The sequence below is a fragment of the Electrophorus electricus genome, chromosome 20 (genome assembly GCF_041902795.1).
Source record: "Electrophorus electricus isolate QZ-2024a chromosome 20, ASM4190279v1, whole genome shotgun sequence".
Lineage (NCBI taxonomy): Eukaryota > Metazoa > Chordata > Actinopteri > Gymnotiformes > Gymnotidae > Electrophorus > Electrophorus electricus.
Genome location: NC_137516.1, coordinates 19,511,322 through 19,538,393, shown reverse-complemented (window position 1 = coordinate 19,538,393; position 27,072 = coordinate 19,511,322). Strand labels below are relative to the sequence as shown.

At 45.3% G+C, this 27,072-nt stretch overlaps 1 protein-coding gene across 1 annotated transcript in view; it reads left to right on the top strand.

The window, feature by feature from the left end:
• The window catches only part of b4galt2 (UDP-Gal:betaGlcNAc beta 1,4- galactosyltransferase, polypeptide 2), an 84,677-nt gene that overhangs the window by 32,943 nt on the left and 24,662 nt on the right, over window positions 1–27,072 (top strand). The window contains exon 3 of the mRNA XM_027021732.3: window positions 1,635–1,870. Within this exon, the coding sequence (XP_026877533.1) occupies window positions 1,635–1,870 (236 nt within the window). The remainder of the gene's footprint in view (window positions 1–1,634; window positions 1,871–27,072) is intronic.

Here is a 27,072-nt window from a genome sequence, read left to right as displayed (position 1 = left end):
GTGTGTGTGTGTGTGTGTGCGTGTGTGAGTGTGAGAGAGAGAGAGAAGGTGACGCTGTTAGTCTCCTGTCTTTATATCAATAAAGCAATTAGGGTCAGAGGTGCTGTGTTGACAGCGTGGTTTGGTGGGCGGGGCTTATTCTGACTCCGCCTCCCAGCATCCCAGCAGAATGACGGCACAGTGATGTTTCACAAGCTCCACGAACTGTAACTCCCTTTCTTATGATGTTTATTGAACAGCATGAGAGCAGGAATTCATAATGGTGTGGACACCACTGAGGAGGAAGGCAGAGGCGCGGTATCATACTGGCTGATGTGGGATGTCATACTGGGTGAAGTGGGGTGATGTTGGGTGTTGTATGGTGTGATGTGGGGTGTCATACTGGGTGATGTGGGTTGTTGTATAGTGTGATGTGGGGTGTCATATTGGGTGATGTGGAGTGTTGTACAGTGTGATGTGGGGTGTCATACTGGGTGATGTGAGGTGTCGTACAGGGTGATGTGGGGTGTCATACTGGGTGACGTGGGGTGTTGTACAGGGTGATGTGGGGTGTCATACTGGGTGACGTGGGGTGTTGTACAGGGTGATGTGGGGTGTCATACTGGGTGATGTGGATTGTTGTACAGGGTGATGTGGAGTGTCATACTGGGTGATGTGGGGTGTCATACTGGGTGATGTGGAGTGTCATGTAGTGATATGGGGTGTCATATGGGGTGATGTGGGGTGTTGTATGGTGTGATGTGGGGTATCGTATGGTGTGATGTCAGGTGATATACAATGTGATGTTGGGTGTCATATGGTGTGATGTGGGGTGTCATATGGTGTGATGTCGGATGATATACGGTGTGATGTAGGGTGACATATGGGGTGATATATGGTATGATGTTGGGAGTCATATGGTGTGATGTGGGGTGTCATATGGTGTAATGTCGGGTGATATACTGTGTGATGTAGGGTGTCATATGGGGTGATATATGGTATGATGTTGGGTGTCATATGGTGTGATGTGGGGTGTCATATGGTGAGAAACAGGGTACATGAGGAGCAGATTTTACAGGGATTTTTGTTGTTTTTTTGCAAAGCTGCATAACCCATGACCATGGCAGGCACGGTGCCCATCTGTTGCTGCATGTGGTGTGGGCTGTGTTGCACCACTGTCTCCAGAAGGTTCTCTGACTGGTCCACAAACACTGCCAGCTGTGCTGTTTGTAAAGCTTGTGTAGAGTGTACATATGAAGATATACTCAGGTCTGTAATTGATCACATTGGAAGCTCAGGCTATATTAATTGGTTATTTCTGCTTAAGATCTGTGGATCAACATTAAGCTAGTGACTTGGCGGTAGGAGAGGAGACTGCCCTCTACTGGTCACATGGCTAAAGTGAAAATTATGCTACCTGCATATATCGCATTATATTTTCTGGGTTGATGATGATGTGTCTTAAATTTAGCAAAATTAATGATACATACATGATAATATATTGAAACAGAAACAAACTGAGACTTACTGTTATAAATTATTGAGATTATTGTTACTCCATTGGCCTTTATGTAATGGCTAATGAACAAATTGCAGTTTTGTACTGTTCCCTTCAGGTGGGGCATGTTTCTAAACGATGTTCGCTCTCTCTGCAGTGGGGCGTCTCCTGATCGAATTCAGCTCCCAGATGACCATGGAGAAGGTGCAGAGGGAGAACCCCAGCGTGACTGACGGGGGCAGGTACACGCCCCCTGACTGTAGGCCCAAGCAGAAGGTGGCCATCATCATCCCCTTCAGGCACCGAGACCACCACCTGAAGTTCTGGCTGCACTACCTCCACCCGATCCTGCGCCGGCAGAAGATCGACTACGGTGTCTACATCATCAACCAGGTACGTGTCATTGTGCGCGTGTGCTGAGAGCATTCTTGTGCCCCTCGGAGCCTTGCTGTCGGGAGGGTCGCTGACTCAAGGCTACAGGGTAGGTCTTGACGTTAGTGATAACATGTCCCGTGAGGCCCGTAGTGTGGTGAGTGACGCGTTGACTGCTGGGTACTGGATCTCTCTCACCATCAGAACCTCGGCCGGTGTGGCCTGGCACTGGTGTCCTGGCACTGAGTCAGAATTGCTATTCTGTCGCATTTGATATGATGACACAATAAATGCTATATTGGGATATGTACATATAGATTGGGCCTTGTGCAACAGATTCATCAAGAAAGTTTTAAATATGCATTTGAACTTTCACAGTGTGTGATCTTGTAGCTGGCCATGAAGCACATGAGGATACCTGTGGTCTTTTTGTGTGTGTGTGTGTGTGCGTGCGTGTGTGTCTGTGCTTCTGTGTGCGTGTGCATGTGTGCGCGCGTGCATTTGTGTGTGTGTGTCTGAGCGTCTGTGTGCGTGTGTGTGTGTATTTGCGTGCAGTATCTCCTTGATCACTGATCTTGTCCCTGGTAGCTAATGAGCTAGGGTTGGATTACCCTTGTGGGATTAGTGGTGTCCATCCTACCAGTATGTACCTTGTCTCAATGTAATCACTCACCCTGTGGAGACCTGCTCACTTTGTCTTCACACACACACGCACACACACACACACACACACACACACACACACACACACACACACACACACACACACACCACACACACACACACATGTCTGATCAGAGCAGTCTTGGACTGACATGGGTATTCTGTGGCTTTACTCAGTTGGACCAAGACTGAGGCAGCAGGAGAATTGTGTTATTGGGGGAGTTACCTCTGTGTCTCTGTGCTCGTGTTCCCTCTGTGTCTCTGTACTCGTGTTCCCTCTCTGCTCTTGTTCCCTCTGTGTCTCTGTGCTCGTGTTCCCTCTGTGCTCGTGTTCCCTCTGTGTCTCTGTGCTCTTGTTCCCTCTGTGTCTCTGTGCTCGTGTTCCCTCTGTGCTCGTGTTCCCTCTGTGTCTCTGTGCTCATGTTCCCTCTGTGTCTCTGTGCTCGTGTTCCCTCTGTGCTCGTGTTCCCTCTGTGTCTCTGTGCTCGTGTTCCCTCTGTGCTCGTGTTCCTTCTGTGTCTCTGTGCTCGTGTTCCCTCTGTGTCTCTGTGCTCATGTTCCTTCTGTGCTCGTGTTCCCTGTGTCTCTGTGCTCGTGTTCCCTCTGTGCTCGTGTTCCTTCTGTGTCTCTGTGCTCGTGTTCCCTCTGTGTCTCTGTGCTCGTGTTCCCTCTGTGTCTCTGTGCTCGTGTCCCCTCTGTGTCTCTGTGCTCATGTTCCCTCTGTGCTCGTGTTCCTTCTGTGTCTCTGTGCTCGTGTTCCCTCTGTGTCTCTGTGCTCGTGTTCCCTCTGTGCTCGTGTTCCTTCTGTGTCTCTGTGCTCATGTTCCCTCTGTGTCTCTGTGCTCGTGTTCCCTCTGTGCTCGTGTTCCTTCTGTGTCTCTGTGCTCGTGTTCCTTCTGTGTCTCTGTGCTCGTGTTCCCTCTGTGTCTCTGTGCTCATGTTCCCTCTGTGTCTCTGTGCTCGTGTTCTCTGTGTCGTTGTACTCGTATTGTGTCTGTTAATTGGCACCTCCTATTTAATGATATTATTTAAAGCTCTATAGGTTTCTCTCAACATAGTTGTAGTCTCTACTGCCTGTGCTGTGGGTCTTAACTCTCTGGCTGTGTGCTGGTCATATCTGCATTAGTCATCACTGTGGATGAACCTCCTTCCCTGGAACAGTAGCCCAGCAGGTCGTGATTTGTTGGCAAACTGGTACCTGACAGGAGCTCGGGCACAGACATTATTGCCACATCCTTTATCCGTGCACCAGCTCAACTCCGACTCCTGCTTCTCATCCTCCTTCGTGTGTTCACGGGCGTGTGTGCACATGTATTACAGAGAAACCCTCGGATCTTTAAACAACATTAGACAATTTAGCTCACATCACATCCAAGTGAGTCTCCTGCTCTAAAGACTGCATGGTTTGAAAACAATGAGGTCTGGTTGATGCCAAAAGACATAAGTCTGAAAGTGTTTGTGCAAAAAGATGCTTGCATCAGGGTGCCATCCTCACCACCTGACATTAAAATATCTCATATCTTTCTTGTTTCTTTCTTTTCTCTCTCTTTCTCTATCTCTCTTTCACTGCCTCTCATTCTCTTTCTCTTCTGCTCTCTATCCTTCACTTACCCCCTACCAAATTCCTCTCTCTTGTATGACAGTTAGGAACACGTCACTGTTCCATGCTCACCGTGATTTTAGGCGAGGCCATGTATCCTGGGCTGATGTGGGGGGTTGGGGCTAGGTGATGATTCCTTCAGTCCTGTGGCCGTGGTGTAAACAGCTCGTAGGGGATCATGTCATCGTGGGAGTTGGGAGTGAGAATGCCACATTGGAAAGCTCCCTTCCTCACCTCAGACCTGGGACAGCCTTCAGGGGTGTGGCAGCTCCTTTGCTGTGGCCTGTTGAGTCCTCTGGGCTGTGCTGTCCGATGCATTCACGTTTTGACGTGGAAAAACTCTGTGCTGTGCTGTGTTGTACTCTCATCGCTTGGTGATGAGGTAGAAGCTGTAAGGACAAGCCAGCTGTTCTCTCACCAGCCGGTGACACTCCTGCGGAAATAAAGGTGCTGGGAGCCTGGAGAGCAGGCACAGCACCCCCTCCAGGCTGACCTATGCATCGCCCCAGACTGAAGCAGGGACCGGTTAGTGAAGCTGTGGAGCTGTGAACCAGCATGCCTAATTAACTCTCTGGCCCCACCCTTCAACTCCGCCCTCCGGTCCTGCCCACCAGCCCCATGATACACAGACAACCCTTCAAGCATTGATCATCTTGCGTGAGTATATGGTTGTTGCCTGAGTTTCCTTGTTTTTTCTTTTACTTAAAGAAGTATGTTTGCTTCTTAGCAAATATTTTACTGGTAGCTTTCATTCCATAGTGTTTTGTGCTGAAACCAGACTTGTCATGTCTGGAAGATGTCATAGTGTGTAAACTTAACATGGCCCAGTACAGATTCTGAGCTGTTCTGGTACATACACACAGTGTCTAGATGGATAAATCTATAACTCACATCTTTGATGGGTCTGCGCTTCATCCACCAAGTCCCATTGATTTAGTTTTTAGTCGCTGAAACGTGACATTTCGTGTGTCATCCAGATAGCTCCAGCAGACCCGCCAGCTTCTGCATATAGCGACGAGACTAAGCATAAGCTAACGTTCTCTGGTCAGCACAAACTGAACTGATCTCAGTGATTTCAGATGTGGGTGTAGGTTTTCTTGTTGGAGGTTTTCAGATGTGGGTGTACAGGACCATGGGATGTAGGTCCATGTTGTGTGTATATGAGGCAACATGGAGAACACATCAAAGCAGAGCAGACACAAAAGAGCAGAAAGAGAGATAAAGGGAGAGAAAGAGAGAGTGAGAGATAGGGAGATAAAGATAGAGACAGAGAGAGTGAGAGATAGGGAGATAAAGAGAGAGACAGAGAGAGTGAGAGATAGGGAGATAAAGAGAGAGACAGATAGAGTGAGAGATAGGTAGATAAAGATAGAGACAGAGAGAGTGAGAGACAGGTAGATAAAGATAGAGGCAGAGAGAGTGAGAGATAAGTAGATAAAGAAAGAGACAGAGAGTGAGAGATAGGTAGATAAAGGGAGAGACAGAAAGTGAGAGATAGGGAGATAAAGGGAGAGACAGAGAGTGAGAGATAGGTAGATAAAGGGAGAGACACAGAGAGTGAGAGATAGGTAGATAAAGGGAGAGACAGAAAGAGAGAGATAGGGAGATAAAGGGAGAGAGAGTGAGATAGGTAGATAAAGGGAGAGACAGAGAGAGTGAGAGATAGGTAGATAAAGGGAGAGACAGAAAGAGTGAAAGATAGGTAGATAAAGGGAGAGACAGAGAGAGTGAGAGATAGGTAGATAAAGGGAGAGACAGAAAGAGTGAAAGATAGGTAGATAAAGGGAGAGACAGAGAGAGTGAGAGATAGGTAGATAAAGGGAGAGACACAGAGAGTGAGAGATAGGTAGATAAAGGGAGAGACAGAAAGAGAGAGATAGGGAGATAAAGGGAGAGACAGAGAGTGAGATAGGTAGATAAAGGGAGAGACAGCGAGTGAGAAATAGGTAGATAAAGGGAGAGACAGAGAGAGTGAAAGATAGGTAGATAAAGGGAGAGACAGAGAGAGTGAAAGATAGGCAGATAAAGGGAGAGACAGAAAGAGTGAGAGATAGTAGATAAAGGGAGAGACAGAGAGAGTGAGATAGGTAGATAAAGGAAGTGACAGAGTGAGAGATAGGTAGATAAAGGGAGAGACAGAGAGAGTGAGAGATAGGTAGATAAAGGGAGAGACAGAGAGTGAGAGATAGGTAGATAAAGGGAGAGACAGAGAGAGTGAGAGATAGGTAGATAAAGGGAGAGACAGAGAGTGAGAGATAGGTAGATAAAGATAGAGACAGAGAGAGTAAGAGACAGGTAGATAAAGATAGAGACAGAGAGAGTGAGAGATAGGTAGATAAAGGGGAGACAGAGAGTGAGAGATAGGGAGATAAAGAGAGAGACAGAGAGAGTGAGAGATAGGTAGATAAAGGGAGAGACAGAGAGTGAGAGATAGGGAAATAAAGGGAGAGACAGAGAGAGTGAGAGATAGGTAGATAAAGGGAGAGACACAGAGAATGAGAGATAGGTAGATAAAGAGAGAGACAGAAAGAGAGAGATAGGGAGATAAAGGGAGAGACCGAGAGAGTGAGAGAGGTAGATAAAGGGAGAGACAGAGAGTGAGAGATAGGTAGATAAAGGGAGAGACAGAGAGAGTGAAAGATAGGTAGATAAAGGGAGAGACAGAGAGAGTGAAAGAGGTAGATAAAGGGAGAGACAGAAAGAGTGAGAGATAGGTAGATAAAGGGAGAGACAGAGAGAGTGAGATAGGTAGATAAAGGGAGAGACAGAGAGAGTGAAAGAGGTAGATAAAGGGAGAGACAGAAAGAGTGAGAGATAGGTAGATAAAGGGAGAGACAGAGAGAGTGAGATAGGTAGATAAAGGGAGTGACAGAGTGAGAGATAGGTAGATAAAGGGAGAGACAGAGAGTGAGAGATAGGTAGATAAAGGGAGAGACAGAGAGAGTGAGAGATAGGTAGATAAAGGGAGAGACAGAGAGTGAGAGATAGGTAGATAAAGGGAGAGACAGAGTGAGAGATAGGTAGATAAAGATAGAGACAGAGAGAGTGAGAGATAGATAAAGAGAGAGACAGAGAGAGTGAGAGATAGGTAGATAAAGGGAGAGACAGAGAGTGAGAGATATGGAGATAAAGGGAGAGACAGAGAGAGTGAAAGATAGGTAGATAAAGGGAGAGACAGAGAGTGAGATAGGTAGATAAAGGGAGAGACAGAGAGAGTGAGAGATAGGTAGATAAAGGGAGAGACAGAGAGTGAGAGATAGGTAGATAAAGGGAGAGACAGAGAGTGAGAGATAGGTAGATAAAGGGAGAGACAGAGAGTGAGAGATAGGTAGATAAAGGGAGAGACAGAGAGAGTGAGAGATAGGTAGATAAAGGGAGAGACAGAGAGAGTGAGAGATAGGTAGATAAAGGGAGAGACAGAGAGAGTGAGAGATAGGTAGATAAAGGGAGAGACAGTGAGAGATAGGTAGATAAAGGGAGAGACAGAGAGAGTGAGAGATAGGTAGATAAAGGGAGAGACAGAGAGTGAGAGATAGGTAGATAAAGGGAGAGATAGAGAGAGTGAGAGATAGGTAGATAAAGGGAGAGACAGAGAGAGTGAGAGATAGGTAGATAAAGGGAGAGACAGAGAGAGTGAGAGATAGGTAGATAAAGGGAGAGACAGAAAGTGAGAGATAGGTAGATAAAGGGAGAGACAGTGAGAGATAGGTAGATAAAGGGAGAGACAGAGAGAGTGAGAGATAGGTAGATAAAGGGAGAGACAGAGAGTGAGAGATAGGTAGATAAAGGGAGAGACTGAGAGATAGGTAGATAAAGGGAGAGACAGAGAGAGTGAGAGATAGGTAGATAAAGGGAGAGACAGTGAGAGATAGGTAGATAAAGGGAGAGACAGAGAGAGTGAGAGATAGGTAGATAAAGGGAGAGACAGAGAGGATGAATGAGTGGGCAGAGATCAGGAGAGGCTGGAAACAGCGGAGATAGAAGCGAGTGAGCGGGACCATGGGGTGCTTCCAGAAAAACCCATGCTGCTCTGCTTTTTACCCTCCCGACCACACCTCACCCTCCACCCACTCCACCCTCCACCCACCTCACCCTCCACCCACCCCACTCTCCACCCACCTCACCCTCCACCCACTCCACCCACTCCACCCATGCCCTCTCCCACCCCACACACCCTGCATCCCTTTCCCCACACCTCTTTGGTTGTTTGCTGACATGTTGATGTCATGCAGACAGGGAAAGTGTGTGTGTGTGTGTGTGTGTGTGTGTGTGTGTGTCTGTCTGTCTGTCTGTCTGTCTCTCTTTTATTCAATTTACAGGCAGTGGTATTGCCCAAAGATGTTCTACCACCAAAATGGAATCGGCCATCTCATTTTGATGTAGTCAGTGTGCGTATCAAATGTAAGTCAGCCGTTTTCCTCAAGGAAATCAAATTATGGAGGCATGATTGAGTTTAGCGTGGGCGCTTGAGCCTCTTCCGGCTGGTCATGGCAAACACTGGCAGCTGGACTTGGCCTTGGTGTGTTGGACAGTGCAAATGTGGCGTGTCCGGACAGTAATCCGATACAGGCCGACTGCAGTCGACCCCATGTTTGGAGAGGGAGAAGGTGCGTGTGTGTATGTCAGAGAGCAGGCCTGCTGTATTGAGACGCTCCCCAGAGACTCAAACCCAGGGTTCAGGAGCTCCGATCTGTCTGTGTGAAGGCTCCTGTATGATGAGACCATGCTGAATGACTCATAAGATGTGTTGGGTCTAACCTTTCTTCTCCAGTAGCTGCCCCTCAGCCAGAACCACTCCCTCGCACTTCACAGAGCTGCTGTCTTCACTGCTGATACAAATTAAGATAGAAAGGAAATCTGTTCTTTTTTCTGTTCTTTGTAAGGAAATGCTGTATTATAAATTACAGAGCAGCAGCTTGTATCTTGAATACTGGTTGGTAGAGGGTGTGTTCTTCTGTGGTGAAATAGGTGATGTGAGCATTTAAGGATGCTTTTCCACATGACCTCACATTATCACCACCAATACTACACGTCATCACGACCACTACACGCCAGCAATCACAAAATTCAATATGTATGCTAACATACACGTCTTAGTCTATAGCAGCTTGCCTTAGTGTACTCATGACAAGAAAAACAGGAAAAATACAGACATCACTGCATAAAGAAATCTAGTGCAATATTAAAATCAAATGATATGCTCGTGGGACCAAGTACATTTCCATTTTCACTTGTCCTAAGGGACCAGTGTGTGATTGGAGAGCCATGCAGTGTCTGGATAGCTGTAGAGAACTTGGAGAGACAAGTCCTCTGAATATGCTGATAGTCGTAAGATGCTGCTGTAAGATTGGAGATCGTCTGGATGGGGTTAAATCACAGTGCTCTTATAGATCCTTGTTTTTGTCTGGATGAATGTGAGGGGTTTTCACCAAGGTTACGCCTGTTAGAACTGTGCTGGGCACCTTCAAGTTTGTTCAGCGCGTCGGCGATGCGGGATTTTTTAGGTGCAGTAAGTTGTTGATGAAACGAATCATCAAAACAAGCATGTACTTTGCACTACTGGAGCTGCCAGTTAAACGCCGAGTGACTGAACCTCATCTGTTCTCCAGAAAAAGACTCAAGATCAGACCTGCCACTTTCCAGCTGTTCTGTTTACGCTGCAGGTCTCCTGCCTGACGGTGCAGTTTGACTAAGGTAGATGACAGCGAGGTGGCCACTGCTTTCTGAGGCAGTCTGATGATGTCTATGAGTTCACTAAGCTGTACAGTGTTGTCGTTGCCTGCTGGAACTGCAGACTCTACCAGGCGTGGTGCAGTTGGCTCACAAAGCAAACATAAGTGCTGACGATGGTGATCTCGTCGCAGATCAAAGCAAATGTCTTTTTGGGTTTTTTTCTCCCAATAACCCATCAAGACAAATGCTTCCTCTCTTTGTAGTCTCCCACAAAAGGCTGTTTTGTCTGTCTGGACATGGAGCATATCGCCATTCGCTGCATCCAGAAGTGTGTGTGGAGGGATCAGAATCGTGCAGGCACAAACAGACCCAGAGTGATCAGACCCAGAGTGATCAAACCCAGAGTGATCAGCCCCAGAGTGATCAGCCCAGAGTGCTGGGTGGGGGTGGGTCAGCAGATCATATGGCTTCAGAGCCACTGTTCTCTCACCATGGTCTCCACGGTCTCCACAGTGTGTGTGTGTGCGTGTGTGTATGTGTGTGAGTGTGTGTGTGTGTGTGTTACCCTGATCTGTGTGTCTGGCTGTAGAGGGCGACCTTGGTGGGAAAAACTCCCACCATTGCGGCTGCAACAACCCGCACTCAGGCACGACTGACATCTCACAAAAGAAACAGACTTAATAAAACCTGCATCTCCTCTACCTTTCTCTGAGACACACACACACACACACACACACACACACACACACACACACTGAGAGCAGAAATGTCACTGGTCATTGCAATTAAAGAAAGTCACAATAGCTTCTAAGTTTTTCATGTTAATGACTTTAAAGAGGATGTAAATAATTGAAGTGTTTGATAGTTGATGACAGTTTATTGACAGTATGGATATAATGACACAATCTTTCTAACTTACATTATGCTCTTTACAGCTATTACCCAGCATGACCGTGAAGAATGAATAGTATAGTAATGGGCACTTTGGTGCCTCTGTTACTACTACTTGGGCTCTATTGCGGTTTTACCATATCATATCACGATGGCTTGTTAATGTCATATTGTGCAGTCCTGGAGGAGAGTATGGGGGAGAAATATGGAGGAGAGTACAGGGGAGACCCGCACAGTTCTATTTTGATGTGGCTGGACACAGTGCATGCGGACAGATTGTTGCACTTGGTGGGGTCGAGTTCCTGCTGCGGCGCAGGACACACAGCCTTTCTCCAGCACTTCTCTCCCTCCAGTATTCTGCCTCACACCGTGAGATACTTCCTGCTTCTTCATGAACTTTCCTGTTCCCCATCTCTTGTCTTTTTTACTTTTTCGTGTGTTCTGCAGCTTTTCAGCTATGACCCCTTTCTTTGTCTTTTTTCTGTCCATTTTTGAGGCCGTCTTGTTGTTGTGCTGCTGTCTGTGTTGAGTGACCTCCTGTACTTGCTGTTTGACCTCTGTTTACAGCCTGCTTATATGTGGCACCCACTCCAAACCCAGCAGTGACTCTGACTCTTGTAAAAGGCCTTCATAATGGGGGATAGTTCATCACCCGAGTCATTACTCGTCAGCAGTGGTGTTCAGATGAACAGTGTAGATGAATCGTGCGGGCCAGCCGAGGAACTGCAGTGTATAATGTTCACTCTTCTAAACTGTACAACTTAATAACATAGCCAGAGAAGGCAACTATGCACAGGTTTTTATACAGCTATGGACAGGTGTTTATACAGCTATGCACAGGTGTTTGGTACAAAACTAGGAAAAATAGATTTTTAAAATTTTTAATATTTGCCCTTTTTAATATTTTAATATTTGCCCTGGTAAATTGGTACCTTTGGATGTCTTAGACAAAATGAATCACACCCTAGGTCTAGTATCCCCGTTCTCTCTTATCCATGCTGTTAGGCTTTTTCTTTCATCCCACTGTGTTAAAATCCATCATTAGGCTAAAATAATGCAGTGGCGTTCAGCGTTCTTCAGTGAGGGGTGCAAATGTCATGGCATTCACACGCGGCCTTTTGTGCTGTGTTCGATCATGTTGCACAGACGAGCGTTTGTTCCCATTGAGCAAGAATGAGAACCAGGCAGGGGATGGAGGGGTGGGGAGGTGTGGACGAGGGTGTGGGGGTGAGGACAAGGTGTGGAGGTGAGGACGAGGGTGTGGGGGTGAGGACGAGGGTGTGGGAGTGAGGACAGGGGTGTGGAGGTGAGGACGAGGGTGTGGGGGTGAGGACGAGGGTGTGGAGGTGAGGACAAGGTGTGGGGGTGAGGACGAGGGTGTGGAGGTGAGGACGAGGGTGTGGATGAGGGTGTGGGGGTGAGGACGAGGGTGTGGGGGTGAGGACGAGGGTGTGGAGGTGAGGACGAGGGTAAGGGTGTGGAGGTGAGGACGAGGGTGTGGATGAGGGTGTGGGGGTGAGGACGAGGGTGTGGGGGTTAGGACGAGGGTGTGGGAGTGAGGACAAGGTGTGGAGGTGAGGACGAGGGTGTGGGGGTGAGGACGAGGGTGTGGGGGTGAGGACGAGGGTGTAGATGAGGGTGTGGGGGTGAGGACGAGGGTGTGGGGGTGAGGATGAGGGTGTGGGGGTGAGGACAAGGTGTGGAGGTGAGGACGGAGGTATGATGTGAGGTGGTGTGAGAGGATGGGTAAGAGATTAATTGAGTCATTACTATGACACTGACGAACTCGAGTTAACATGGCAAAAGAAAAAAATAGATATTCCATGGCTCTTTGTACTGCCTGACTCCAGTTTGTGATATTAATATAACTGGGGGTTGGTGGCCGTTGGGATGCAGAGGAAGCCAGGAAGGGAGCGTGGTATTCCCAAGCAGCTCGGCTGGCCCTGGGGCCCTGGGGCTCAGCTAATGGGCTTTGTACTGAGGCTGTAATCCTGCCGTGCTGTGTCTCTCTCTCTGAAACCTCTGTGAATTCCCCGGCCACGTTTCCTCACTGTGGCGCCTCGAAAGGAAATCTGGGACTGGAGCACAGAGAAGCAGGAGCGCTTACTGTCGGAACGCCGACACGCTGACCGGGGCAGGACCTCTGTGTGGGCAGGAAGTCAGCATTGCTTCCTCCCCCACACGGCTCGATGACACGGCACTTAATACACCGGCTTAGTAAAGGGCAGCTGGCACCTTTGTGTGTTTTCACATTTTTTTCTGTGTGATGATGAGAGGGCTTCGTTCACTGTCAGCATGACCCTCAGAGGATCTTCTGCTTGTGGAACTAGACTCAATCGATTGAGCTGCTATTGGATATTTTGCCCCTGAAGGGCACATCCTCCCTCTTAGATGATTCCTAATTTCTGCATGTTTGTCTTTGGAAATGTTTTGTTAGTGTGTAATTTCTGTACAGGCAGAACCACAGCCACAGTGGCTACAGCTGCCAGCTCTCAGTTTTCCAGCTGCTGTGTCCAGTTCAGTCAGGTGAGCAGTCTGCTCAGTCACACAGAGCCCACGTCATCCACACATGCAAACATGCGTGTGCTCACGGCCTCAGTGACAAGCACGCCCATGCACTGTCTCCAGGTCTGTCCTTAAGAGAGCTGACCAGCCTGGAGAGCTACACAGATCCCTCGCTGGAGGAGAGAGACAGAGAGAGCAGATAGTGGTGTAATAGATCTGTGTATGTGTGCTGCGTGGATACAGTGAGGATCAGAGACCTCTGGACCCTCGTCCTGCATAAAGGCTATAATCTGTCATTCAGTGTGAGAGAAATGTTCTTTTTAAACCTACAACAACAGAATTTTAAAACCATTAAAACCAGTTAAAGCCTAAAACATATGGACATTGCATAATAGAAATAGCACGAACATGCTTTTCTGTTGTGGTCATACAACACAGGGGATTATATCTCACTCTGTGTCCAGAAAGGGTATGGGGGCATCAAAATGCGTCAGCTGGCATTAAACACTTCTACATGCCACAGTCATGAGGGCGTGTCATGAGGGCATGGCCTAAAGGCTTTCCCTGTTGTCATTAATTAGTATTCCCAGCCAATCATATTACTCGTCCTCTTTTAACGAGTGTGGTGCTCAGAACTGCTCAGAACACCAGTAATGTATTCCATTACTCCATTAAACCACAGCGCATTAGGAAATAGATGGTTTACCAGAAATTAGCTATCAAAATCGAGTGTGTGCAGTGCAATAAAAGATAATGAGGGCACATCTTGGTTTTACATTTCAGTGCAGTTCTGGAAGCGCTGTGGGGCCGCAGGTTTGAGTGCTATAAGGTTTACACCTCTCCTGCCACCTTCCATTAAATAGTTCAGGAAGCCACTTCTGTAACTGTTGGTATCATAATCATCCCTGCAGGAGAACTGTGCTGTTTTTGGCATGCTTGTTATTGTGAAAACATCCAGTTTCTCTGTGATTAAACCTAAAGACAGACATGGACCTACAGCATTTGTTTGCAAAGTCTTAGGATTTCATGAAATTAAGAACGTCATCTCGTGCTAAGCAACATCTCATCTTGCGCTAAGCAAATTTGCATAACCCTCCCATTTTTGTGTGCCACACATCCCACACTCACGTCATATGACGTATGCAAACAAAACGTTATTAACCCACATTTTAAAGTATAGGAACTTCTTATCTAATCCTGTCTATTCCATCAACCTAGATATGTGTTCAGGTATAAATGTGCCAGAATTATTGCTCATTGTGATAATAAATATGTTATACTGAATGGGCCACACACTTCATGCTGTAGTAGGATAATCACTTTACGCTTTAATTACACTGATACTTCTCATCATGACAGGGTAGTTCTCCCACAGTCAGGGTTCCATATCTCACTGTATGGATATATTACCCAGCCCTACTAAATAATAGTTTTATTTTCTATAACCTTTATGTATTTTCTTCTGTGTAGGAGACTTAGAAAATCCTTTGGATTTCACAGGCTTACATTATTAATTTAACATAGTCCTCCCCAAGATAACATTTCCAGGCAATCTCCTGAAATGACAAATTGTATCTTTCAATAGATTGCTGCGTTTGTGTGGCACTTTTCTCAGTTGTATCATAGATAACTGTCACGGACTGCTCCTGCCCCATAAGTCACGTGGTGCGGCCTGTCGCGTGCACGGGAATCCACACGTGTTTATTTGTGTTTTAACCACACGCCCACCCCCCACCCCCCCGGGATTGCACACACGTGCACAGGATTTAGTGTTAATGTCTTACATCTATTTAAGCCCCTGTCTGTGTGTGCTCCCATTGTTGGTCACTGTCGCTACGTGTGTTTAACTAGATCTGTGTAGCCATAATGTTAGTTTGTCCCATGTCCCATGTTTATCGTTTAATGTTAACTGTATAGTTATGTTCATTGTGTGCGTTATACGTGAGTGCCACCGTTGTCTTAAATGTGTAATGTCAATAAATGTTATGCACAAACGAGGAAGTCTGTGCGTCCTGCCATGCGCCCTGTGGCAATCGGGCCAGCAGCTACATTACAATCACTGGTATACTATAAATCAAAGATCCAAATCTGGAAAATACTTTGCTTTATGGTTATAGTTTGATAAGTTAATTACAATTCTAAGCAGTTTTTGTCCATGTTCCCTGTAGTTACTGCCACCAGAGTGCTGATATCCCATCATTCTAAACTATATCTCCTATTAGAGTGCTGATATCCCACTGTTCTAAACTATATCTCCTATCAGAATGCTCATATCCCACCATTCTAAACTATATCTCCTATCAGAGTGCTGATATCCTAGTGTTCTAAACTATATCTCCTATCAGAGTGCTGATATCCCACCGTTCTAAACTATATCTCCTATCAGAGTGCTGATATCCTAGTGTTCTAAACTATATCTCCTATCAGAGTGCTGATATCCCACCGTTCTAAACTATATCTCCTATCAGAGTGCTGATATCCTAGTGTTCTAAACTATATCTCCTATCAGAGTGCTGATATCCTAGTGTTCTAAACTATATCTCCTATCAGAGTGCTGATATCCTAGTGTTCTAAACTATATCTCCTATCAGAGTGCTGATATCCCACCGTTCTAAACTATATCTCCTATCAGAGTGCTGATATCCTAGTGTTCTAAACTATATCTCCTATCAGAGTTCTGATATCCCACCGTTCTAAACTATATCTCCTATCAGAGTGCTGATATCCTAGTGTTCTAAACTATATCTCCTATCAGAGTGCTGATATCCTAGTGTTCTAAACTATATCTCCTTCCTACATCCCACATGCACCTCAGTGACCTCTAAAACTTGCCTTAACTACTAAAGTGTGAATACAAACCAAAGACATTGGAAGGTTTCTCTCTATCCACAGTCTCAGTATTCATTGCAGCTGGTTTTATCCATATGAAAGCAGTAAAGTTACTCATGCCAAAAGTTACTCATGTCAAGAACATGAACAGCTGTCTTGCTGTGTTAACAGGTGCATATCTGTAATTATTGTGAACTGTAAGGGTTTGCTTATTTGAGGTTTTTCATGCTTGTATAAACTTTATATTCCAAAACTTAATCACTACTATTGTAACGGTGAGCGGTAAGGAGGCGGACACATGTGGAGAGAAGACCGAGATTTATTAGGGACAAATCCAGAGTCGTAGTCATTATATTAATCCAGGGTCATAAAGCCAAAACAGAGATTACATGACAAAACAAAAACACACAAAGTCAAACGGGGGAATCAGGCTATAACAAAAGATGCTAGGAAAACCCAGGGCTAAGAAACACGAATACTAGGATACACAGAGTGCAAACAACATTCAAACATTTAATACAACCAAACACAATGAACCTGACAACCACAATCAACACATAAACACAATGAAGTAAACAATTAACAGCCCAGACACAGGGCACAAGACAGGGTTTAAATACATGAACTTAAATAGACTAGAAATGAGGGACAGGTGTGGAAAATCAAACGACGGGTGGAGAAAACAAAACCACAGCATGGAACCAAAATAAACAAGACAGGGAAAACATGGAACATGGAAGCTGGAAGGGACCAACCATGACTTTGTGATCCTGCTGGCTGTGCAGGCAACATGCAGAAACATAATTACAAAGATTTTTTTACAATATCAGTAACATTACAGGCCAAGTAGCCAAACCCTCAGATCCTCAGATCTATTTACTGATGGAATCTTTTCTCTGAGGACCTGGTCTGAGACTGAAGGTAACCATGTTTTGCACTTTCGGTTCAGGGAGCTTGGGTGGTAACACCATCTGTTTATCATATTTGCTGATGTAATCCACAGTTTTCAGCACTAAAGGGATCAGTGAATGAAGTTTAGCTTTAATTTGTGGAGGCAGTGCAAAAGCACACACACACATACACACACACACACACACACACACACACACACACACACACACACACACATACACACACACACAACCAACAGTTCTACTAGCAAAACCAGATGGAGCACCATTTGAAACATTAAAGTCTAATTCTCCTAATTGCACATCCTTTTTTGTCTGGGACTCTCTCAGCCCTGGATGTTTTGGCAAATGTAAAGATTAAATGCTCTCAGGGAATTAAAATGCTGTTTAACGTGACAAGAGTTCTTTGTTCTTGAAGAATGAGTCATATTTTGTGGAGTATTAATTGCCAGTGTGATATTTTCCCATATTTAATAAAACTTTGCTTTATAAGAGCAAAGCACAGCTTAGCTAAATTGGCTTTGGCTGGGTACGACATGGAACTGTCCATGCATTTGAACCTCTTCATGTGCACTGAGATATCTTGACCTGAATGACTTCACACAGTTCTCATGTTTAAAGCAACCCTAAATGATCCCCCCAAATGTTGAATTTGCCCACAGTTACAGGCATGAGCAGTTACAGGCATGCTGTCCATGTTCAGATACTATTATCATTTTTGACCATTAGCATTACCACATGTGATGCAGAATCAGCAAGACAATTGGACAATTCTTAGGAAAAGTGTAACTGATTTTCTGTTTAGCTTTACAGTTACTCCATACAACATGCTTCTGAATGGAGGTGATTTTCTTTTTATTATAATGTGAATGTAAACTTAATTTTGTTTTCTGTATATTTTGCTCTGTCTGGCCTACAGCATATGGCAGCTGGGAGACTGAAGCAGGGAGACCAAAGAAGGGAGACCAGAGCAGAGAAAGGGAGAGACTGCCTTCTCCCTGCTTGACCCTTTGAGTAGTGAGAAATTGAGGTCAGCTTCAGTGGCAGTGCAGTTATGGCCTCACCAAGTTAGATTAGCTGCAGAGGTCTCCTAATGTATGCAGGGTTTCTCAGTCCAGGTGAATCTGATTTGGATTTAGAAGAGAGCAAATTGACACACTTCAGCTAAAATCAATTACAGTGCAACACCAAGCCCTGTCCCACTCTCTCTGACAGGGGCTTCAGTCTTTTTTCTCTTCATTTGAAATGCAGAAATGTGCTTACCAAGGATCTGATGAATGTGGTAAGATGTCTCTAATCAGCGCTTTGAGCAGTCACGGTATCTCTGACATCTTCAGCCTTTGGTGACAGTTTAACACAAGCCACGCTTTCCTTCTGTTTTCATGTCTCTTCCTTCTCTGTTTTTACTGATATTTAAATATTCACCGCATTGGCATGTTTATTAATGATGGGTTTATTGCTGAGTAGCGTGCACTCTTGTTCGCCTCCTGTCACTCTTCTGTGGTAGCATTGTCCTTGTGGGCTGATTTATTGGGCGTTCTCCTTGTGGGCTGATTTCTTGGGCGTTCTCCTTGTGGGCTGATTTCTTGGGCGTTCTCCTTGTGGTCTGATTTCTTGGGTGTTCTCCTTGTGGGCTGATTTCTTGGGTATTCTCCTTGTGGGCTGATTTCTCAGGCTTGCCGGTTTATGCCTGTGAGGCCTGGACCAGGCCCTCCAAGCCATCCAGTGGTGTGGCGTGCGCAGTGCTGGGACCACTGCTGATCACCCGTCATTATCAGTTATCAATCAAACTGGCAGGGGGCAGATGATGTGCCTTATGCCCTTCCACTGTAGCTCTGTGACCCACCTGGTCAGTCAAACACCAGATACTCCATAACGCCGGTGGATGACCCTATATTATTTCTCTCTTCAGACTTCTTCTGACCCAGTTTTGCATGAGTTGGTTTGGCTCCTATGGCTAAGCACATGGTTGACAGAAGCAACAGCTCCTGAGAGACATCTTGTTATACTACTGTATTACGCTAACCACTAGACCTCTTTAGGACTGATGTTCAACACGCACATAGGTACAAACACACCGGGAGGTGGCGTGCGGGATGGTTCTTCCCAGACCTGAACTCCTGTTTTGCCTGTGGGTGGATAAAACTCAGTATAATGAAGAGTCAGAAGCACATTTCTATTGAAGCAGGAGGCTTGTGTGTGTGTGTGTGTGGGTGTGTGTGTGTCTGTGTGTGTGTGTGTGTGTGTGTGTGTGTGAGTGTGTGTGAGTGTGTGTGTGTGTTTATATGTGTGTGTGTGTGTGTGTGTTTATGTGTGTTTATGTGTGTGTGTGTGTGTGTGTGTGTGTGAGTGTGTGTGTGTTTGTGTGTGTGTGTGTGTGTGTGTGTGTGTTTTTTTTTCATTGTTATGCTTTTCAGTCCAATGAGAACTAATAATATAACTGTGTTAGTATTATATACTAACACAATTACAGTATTAATGGCAGTCATGAAAGCTCTGCCATTGTTATGGTTTCTTCTTCAATTTCCGCTGCCTCCATTTCAAGTATTATTACCCAGCCATCAGGACACACTGACTGGAGTGGATCTGGAGGGAAGAACAGACTGAAACCAGATTCAGCACACAGCTTCAGATCAACATTATAGGACTCATATTTTCTGTACATTGTGTACATCTTACATGCAAACGAAAATGTTCAAACTGAAGATGGTTGATTTCTGCAATTTGGTTAATTGTTTACATTTATTACATTTATGCCACTGTCGTACTTCAGTTGTTTTTATTTAATTGTGCTTATTGTGGTTACATGTATCTTGTATTGTAGCAGAATGGCAATAATGTAATGTTGAATCTTATGGTGAGAAGACTAAGCCACGTCATCCCCCTGACTGAGGTCCAGCTAACAGGTGACACTGAGTATTTGTATGATATAGTAGTGCTACTGCTTCTGTAGACACCCCTGTCTCACTCATAAACACACACACACACACACACACACACACACACACACACACGTAGAGAAGCAGTTTGTTTACCAGTGTTCCTTTAGTGGACACTTTATTGGATTTATAACGTAGGATTATGGGGTGTCTCGTTGTTACACAAACGTAATGAAAAACAATCCGGAGTGTCAGGGCTGTCCTCGGAGGACGTGGGTGCTTGGAACCGAGCCGACGGCTGAACAGTGAAAGAGACTATCTCATGCAATGGCAGTGAATATCAGACATGGGATGTAGAGAACCCTGACACTCCAGAGCCCTAACACTGCAGAGCCCTGACACTCCAGAGCCTCAAAACTCCAGATTCCTGACACTCCAGAACCCTGACACTCCAGAGCCTCAACACTCCAGATCCCTGACACTCCAGAGCCCTAACACTGCAGAGCCCCGACACTCCAGAACCCTGACACTCCAGAGCCTCAACACTCCAGATTCCTGACACTCCAGAACCCTGACACTCCAGAGCCTCAACACTCCAGATCCCTGACACTCCAGAGCCCTGACACTGCAGAACTTCAACACTTTAGAGCTCTGACACTTCAGAGCCCTGACACTCTAGAGCCCTGACTCACCAGAGCCCTGACACTCCAGATCCCTAACACTCCAGAGCCCTGACACTCCAGAACCGTAACACTCCAGAGCTTCGACACTGGGCTACTCCATGCAGAGAAATGGAGTGTAAACACAGAGCCCTACTGCAGAATGCTGAAAATGAAAGGAGAACATTTAAACGCCACAGGGAAACAACTTTTTGTTGTTTATTTCTAAAAGGGAAGAAGTGTACTGTGTTCATCCCTTATTCATAAGGGGCATTTAACCAGTAGTGTTAAAAAGCAAATATCTGTATCTGTAGAGATGCGGTTGCATGGCTATGAGAGACCTTTCACACATTAACACCTGATGTTAAAATGTGACCCCAATATGTCTCCTGCCATCTCTTGCTGCGTGCTGTGCATCAGCCGCTGGAGATGCTATGGAGGGTCTCTCCAGCTCAGGATCAGGGTGTGCGTTCCACTCCTAGTCAGAAGCAGAGTCACAGGGTCATATGTGAAAGGCAGTAGCTCAGGAGCTCAGGAGGTGATGAAGGCACCTGCAAACAGAGACCCACTGCTTCTTGCTCTCACTGTCCCAGACACGTAAAGTGATAATTATGGGTAACTGGCCTGTTTAGACCACGGCAGCCCTGCCTGGTTCTCACAGGGCCAAATGAAGTCCTTCTTTTTTAATTGGCTAATCTTTGAGCCAAAGTTTCCCACACTTGTGTATGAATTGTAGAAACTTGCTTGGAAATGCAGTGTCCATGTGTTCATTTTAGGTGACCATTGTTTGGCAATAGAGGCGGAAAGAGGCACAGTACTGAGACTAGAGGCACCGCATCAGTAATCCCTTTATTGCTTTTATTCTTGAGTTCCTTGTTAAAATGGGGACTTCAGAACAGCTAGGGCACAACAAATAGTAGAGGACTTTCACCTTACAGGTGATGCACAAGCATTTCCTCACCATCTTCACCTAGTCATAGAGGCAGAACACCTTTAGCCTGATTCTACCGCATGCCATGCAACCCCTACCCCAAGCCGCATTTTCACCCTGTGTTCTGCCTCTACACCCCATGACGAGGCAAGCTCTCATGCCCCAGTGCATCATGCCGCTATCTCCGTCACCACTGTACTTGGAGCGCATCAGGTCCCAAGCAGAGGGCTGATATATGGGACCCGTATATTCAGCGAAGAGATAGAAACCCCCATCCGGCTGATAGCTGAGTGAAGGATAATCAGGCACTGATGACACGCCGATGACATACTGCTTCTCCTCACACCACTACCTGTGCAAGTGAGGCCAAAAGGATGCCACCTAACTGATCCGCTTTAGCATTCCACATTAGCATTCCACCTTCGCATTCCTCTCCCACCTTTCCCAACTTTCACCCTCAAATTCCAGCCTACTTGGGCAAGCTGCTCAGTGTAATGTTTGGTTATTTCCCTCTGACGTGCTTAGTGTCTGCTTGATAAAGCTTCAGGTTAAAGTCCTTGCTTCAAAACTTCATGGAATATTCATTATACATGCATAACTTAAACTGTTGATGGTTTGCACACATCAGGATGCAGTAAGACCCACTTTTCTTTTGAAGTAAGGCAGACAAGTTCCAACATGCTCATTGCATTCCATCAGGGGTCTGGTTGGTCCCCTATAACTCAAACTAGGTTTTCATCTGACGGTATCATAACAAGCACCTTCAAACTTATTGCATTACATAAAGGTCCCAGGCAGCCTGCACCATGTCCTCAGACAGCGGGGCTGGTCCAGCCAAGCTGCGGCATCTGTATGGGGGCGTGCTGGATCTCCTCGGGCTGCACCGAGTGGCCGTCGCCACTCACGTTGGCTGAGCATTCGCATGGGACGTGGGGAAAGTGTGGTGGGCTGGAGCAGAAACGGCTGTGTTGTCAGAGGCTTGTTCGCGCTACCATGTACCTCGCGCGACAGCTTGGCCAGAGCAGGACTGACAGGCTCCTGCACGGCTTTGCACATGTTTTGTGTGACATCTCCGTGGCAGACGGAGGTGCTCGCTTGGTATGGGCGTCGGGCATGTGCTCTCTGGCCTTATTGGAAGGCCAGGCTGTGATTGGCAGGATCTGGTGGTGTCAGTAGTGTGTGGTCACATTCCCTATCCATGTACATGTGGGAATTGGCCTCAGGGAGGGAGATGAAGAAAGATAGAGAGAGAGAGAGAGAAAGAGAGGGCAAAGAGAGAAAGAGAGAGAGAGAGAGAAAGAGAGAGAGAGAGATAGAGAGAGTTATGTTCTGTTAGAGCTCCAAGATTTTTATGTTTTCTATTCTGAAATGAAAGAAAATTTTAAATAACTGCAAAAAACATGAGTTTGTGGAAACTTTAATACTACAAACTCTGGCCCTGTCCGCATGAATCCAATTAGTTTTGAAAACGTAGTTTTTGATCTGCGTTTTGGTGTCCTGCCAACACAACATCATTTTAATTTTTAAAAACCAACATCTAGGGTGTATATTTTTGAAACCTCTGTTTTCAGGGTGGTTGTGTAGTTGGAGAAAATTAAGATTTTTTAAAATGCCAACACCAATTTGTGCTTGTTTGTTTCTTCGTTATTAACTGAGCACGCAACAAAACTACTGGGCTGCCACTGTTTGCATTGAGACTTGGGAATGTTTACGTTTACTGCTGAATTTCACTTTACTTGTGTATTACACTTCAGTGCAGAAGCGCCCATACTTTTAAATCCACAGACCTTACTGCGAACTGAGAGTTTGGACTAGTCGAAACGATAGCTGGCCAGACAAATTTGAGTGGTGAGATTTTTGAGTGGAAATCTTTAAATGTCAAGGGCATCACTCACTTTGCGTAAACTGCTGTGGCCTTATGTCAACGGGGAAACAACAGTGTTTTCCGAGTTGTTTTTGTATTATTGTGATATTTTCAAAAATCCTTATGGTGTGGACAAATGTATTTTTGAAAACAGAGAGATTTAAAAAAAATACATTTTCAAAAATATCTGGGTACATGTGAACAGAGGCTGAAATATACATACCTAAAACCACAAAGGACCTAAAAATGCCTCCAGTCAGTAGAGCTGCAGAGACTAGGGTGGAAATCACCATAAAGATAAGAGGAAAAGTGAGCTCGGAGGAGTGGCCCAAGCATTCAACATCATTCATGAACGATGGCAGCAATTCTATGCCTGAGATATTATTGTAAACCAATATTTAGACGATATTTAGCTGATTATACATTTTTCTAGTATTCTACCTAAGTAAAAGTGACAAGACTAAAGTCAAGCTAACTTGCTAAAGCTAGGCTAAACAGCTGAGCAGTTTCTCCAACATTCCAATCAGTATGTAAATCGGCTGTTGAAATGAACCAATCAGAAGAACTGTTATCCTCCCCCTGCTGTTTTATGCAGAATGTCGCCAGCACTCCAGGCCAGCACTGGACAACATCAACCCTCCTGAAATAAAGATTGAAGCTTCTAGAAAGCAGTTTAAACAGAAACTCTGTTCTATAAGACTGGTGACGCTACAAATCTTGTTTTCTGCTCAGAGTACCCAAGCACATGGCTTAAAACCCTGATTTGCCAGGTATAGCAGCCAACCTCTGAGCTCAGAGACTCACAGCCTCATCTGCAGACATCTGATGGGCCAGAGGCAAATTAGAAACTGGCAGACAGATATACTGCCAATAAAATAAGAGTGAAGAGACTTTGTCATGTGTTCCAATGCAGATGCCCAGAAACAATGAGGAGTGTAGTCATACACCTTTTCATGGCAGCACAACACACATAAAACATCAACCCCTAATAATCGACAATTCAACCAAGTGTAAAAAAAAAAGAAGCAAAATACATAACCAACAAAACAACCAGCAGTCATGTCTATTTAGTCTTTAACATTCTGATAACGTGGTGATAAACCCCTTAAACAGTGTGGTTCTAGCATAGAGACAGCAGTACCTCCATTCTGATGGCCGTGGTGGAAACAATCTAACAGTGGGAGGAGCGGTTTCCCTCAAGATGTTTTGTGCTCTGATCAGACAGTGAGTGTGAAAGTGGGGTAGTAGACAGTATTTCAGGTGTCTTCACTTATCTTATTGAGGGCCTTGCACTCTGAACCTGTAGTGCAGCCATACCATACTGCACCATGGATTCTGGAATTGTACTGCACAGATATGACTTTCCCAAGCACTGTAGACACTTCAAAGCCATTGAAATAAAAGCTACTGCATGATAATCAGACTAGATTTGGACCATGGCTAACTGTGCATGGCACAATTTAATACAATTTAAAGATCCAAGACAGAACACTGTCTGGTCCAATCACCTTCATAATCTTGACCTGGCTGAACTTCTACTCACATCTTCCTCTGATGGTTGCAGTACAAAGTCCGCAGGTGTAATAGCTCTCTTAAATGGGTCTCTGCGTTACGTGCCTCAAACCTGGTGAAGGAAGTGTTCAATCTGACAATCGATTGTCAATCTGACAATCCATTGTGGGCACTGATGACCCCAGACTGTTCATGATTGTTAAGCCTCACAGCTCGCAGTCCTAACCCCTAACCCCTAACCCGTAACCCGTAACCCCTAACCCCTAACCCAGGCCTTGCCACGTTCATGTCTGTTTCGCTGAAACTGTGCTCCAGGTGCTGCCCTCAGACTACCTTTGCTAACTGAATTGGTTTCTATAGATCATATCTGGACTGTTTATATGTGTCACAATCTCCAGATTTAAAAGCGGTCAACTGCGCTTTGGTTTTCTCTCATGCCTCCCGATTCACCCCAGGCTTCTGATTTGCAGATGATTGTACAGTCCACATTAGAGTCGGTGAAGAATGTGATCTAAATAGATTTAAATGAATATGCAGAATATTATTAAGTGCAGAGTTCTTAAAATATTCTAATCCATGGAAGCAAAGCACATTATATGCTCATTACACCAGAGCTGTGTAGTTCCATCTGACTTTCTGTTTGTATCCTGGCAATAAAAGCACAGCTCTGTGATCAGACTTTCCAAAGCGAGGTCAGAGCATAGGCCTGTACGCACGCTTGATTGTGCTGTAGCAGTGATCAAGAACCCGCTCCAGTCTAGTGCTACAGGATGCGTGTTGGAGGTATTTCAGAAGTACTGTCAGTTCAGACAGAATTCATTCTTTTTGCAAATCTTTTTTAGAGTAATAATGCAGGAAGCCTGGTTGTGCAAAATGAAATAGGAGATAGTGATGTCTTAATCTGGACCAGTAAAAAAAGCAAAATTAATTATGGCTGCAAATTATTAATTGGTCAGTCTCAACATTTCAAAACTTTCCTGGGCAATATATATTCCCCCATATTTTAAGGCAATGTAATGACGTGTTTGGCTCCTAATGTTAGAACAGGGGATAAATCAGCCTGTATCAGCACACATGGTGATCACTTTATAATAAGATATAATTCCCATTTCCCCATGGATTCTCCCAGAGAGAATCTGACCATAGCCAGATTACTGAATGAACAGTTACAAATGGCACATGGGAGAACACCAGTAGAATTTGTGAACTTAGACCCTCTTTTAAATGGACTCAGGACAGCATAGAAAAATACATACAGGCAGTTCAAAATCAAGAAATTGTTCTTGACTTGACTTGTTTCTCACAAAACTTACCCACAAAATAGAGAGGGATAAGATATGGCTATAGACAGTGTAATAGAGAGGGGGCAAATATGACTATAGACAGTCTAATAGAGAGGGGGCAGATATGGCTATAGACTGTGTAATAGAGAGGGGGCAGATATGGCTATAGACTGTGTAATAGAGAGGGGGCAGATATGGCTATAGACAGTGCAATAGAGAGGGGGCAGATATGGCTATAGACTGTGTAAGAGAGAGGGGGCAGATATGACTATAGACAGTGTAATAGAGAGGGGGCAGATATGGCTATAGACTGTGTAATAGAGAGGGGGCAGATATGACTATAGACAGTGTAAAAGAGAGGGGGCAGATATGGCTATAGACAGTGTAATAGAGAGGGGGCAGATATGGCTATAGACAGTGTAAGAGAGAGGGGGCAGATATGGCTATAGACAGTGTAAGAGAGAGGGGGCAGATATGGCTATAGACAGTGTAAGAGAGAGGGGGCAGATATGGCTATAGACAGTGTAATGGAGAGGGGGCAGATATGACTATAGACAGTGTAATAGAGAGGGGGCAGATATGGCTATAGACTGTGTAATGGAGAGGGGGCAGATATGGCTATAGACAGTGTAATGGAGAGGGGGCAGATATGGCTATAGACAGTGCTCTAAGCAGGAATCAGATTGGCTTTCTTCCAAATTATCGAACATCAAACCACATTTTCACTCTCCACACCCTTATAAAAATAAATAAAGGCACCATTTTTGCATTTTTTGTGGATTTGCAAAAAGCCTCTGATTCACTCTGGCACAAAGGCCTGCTTTATAAACTTGTTAAATATGGTATTGGTGGAACCCACTGGGACTGATATTTCCACTAGCAAAGGAGTTGGAAAAGGCTGCAGCCTTGGTCCTGCATTATGTTCCATGGACATCAGTGTACATCAGTCTCTTTACCATGGACATCACTAAACTGGCTAAAAAGCTCAGTCAGTGAACTCCAGGCCTCAGTATATATGACCCT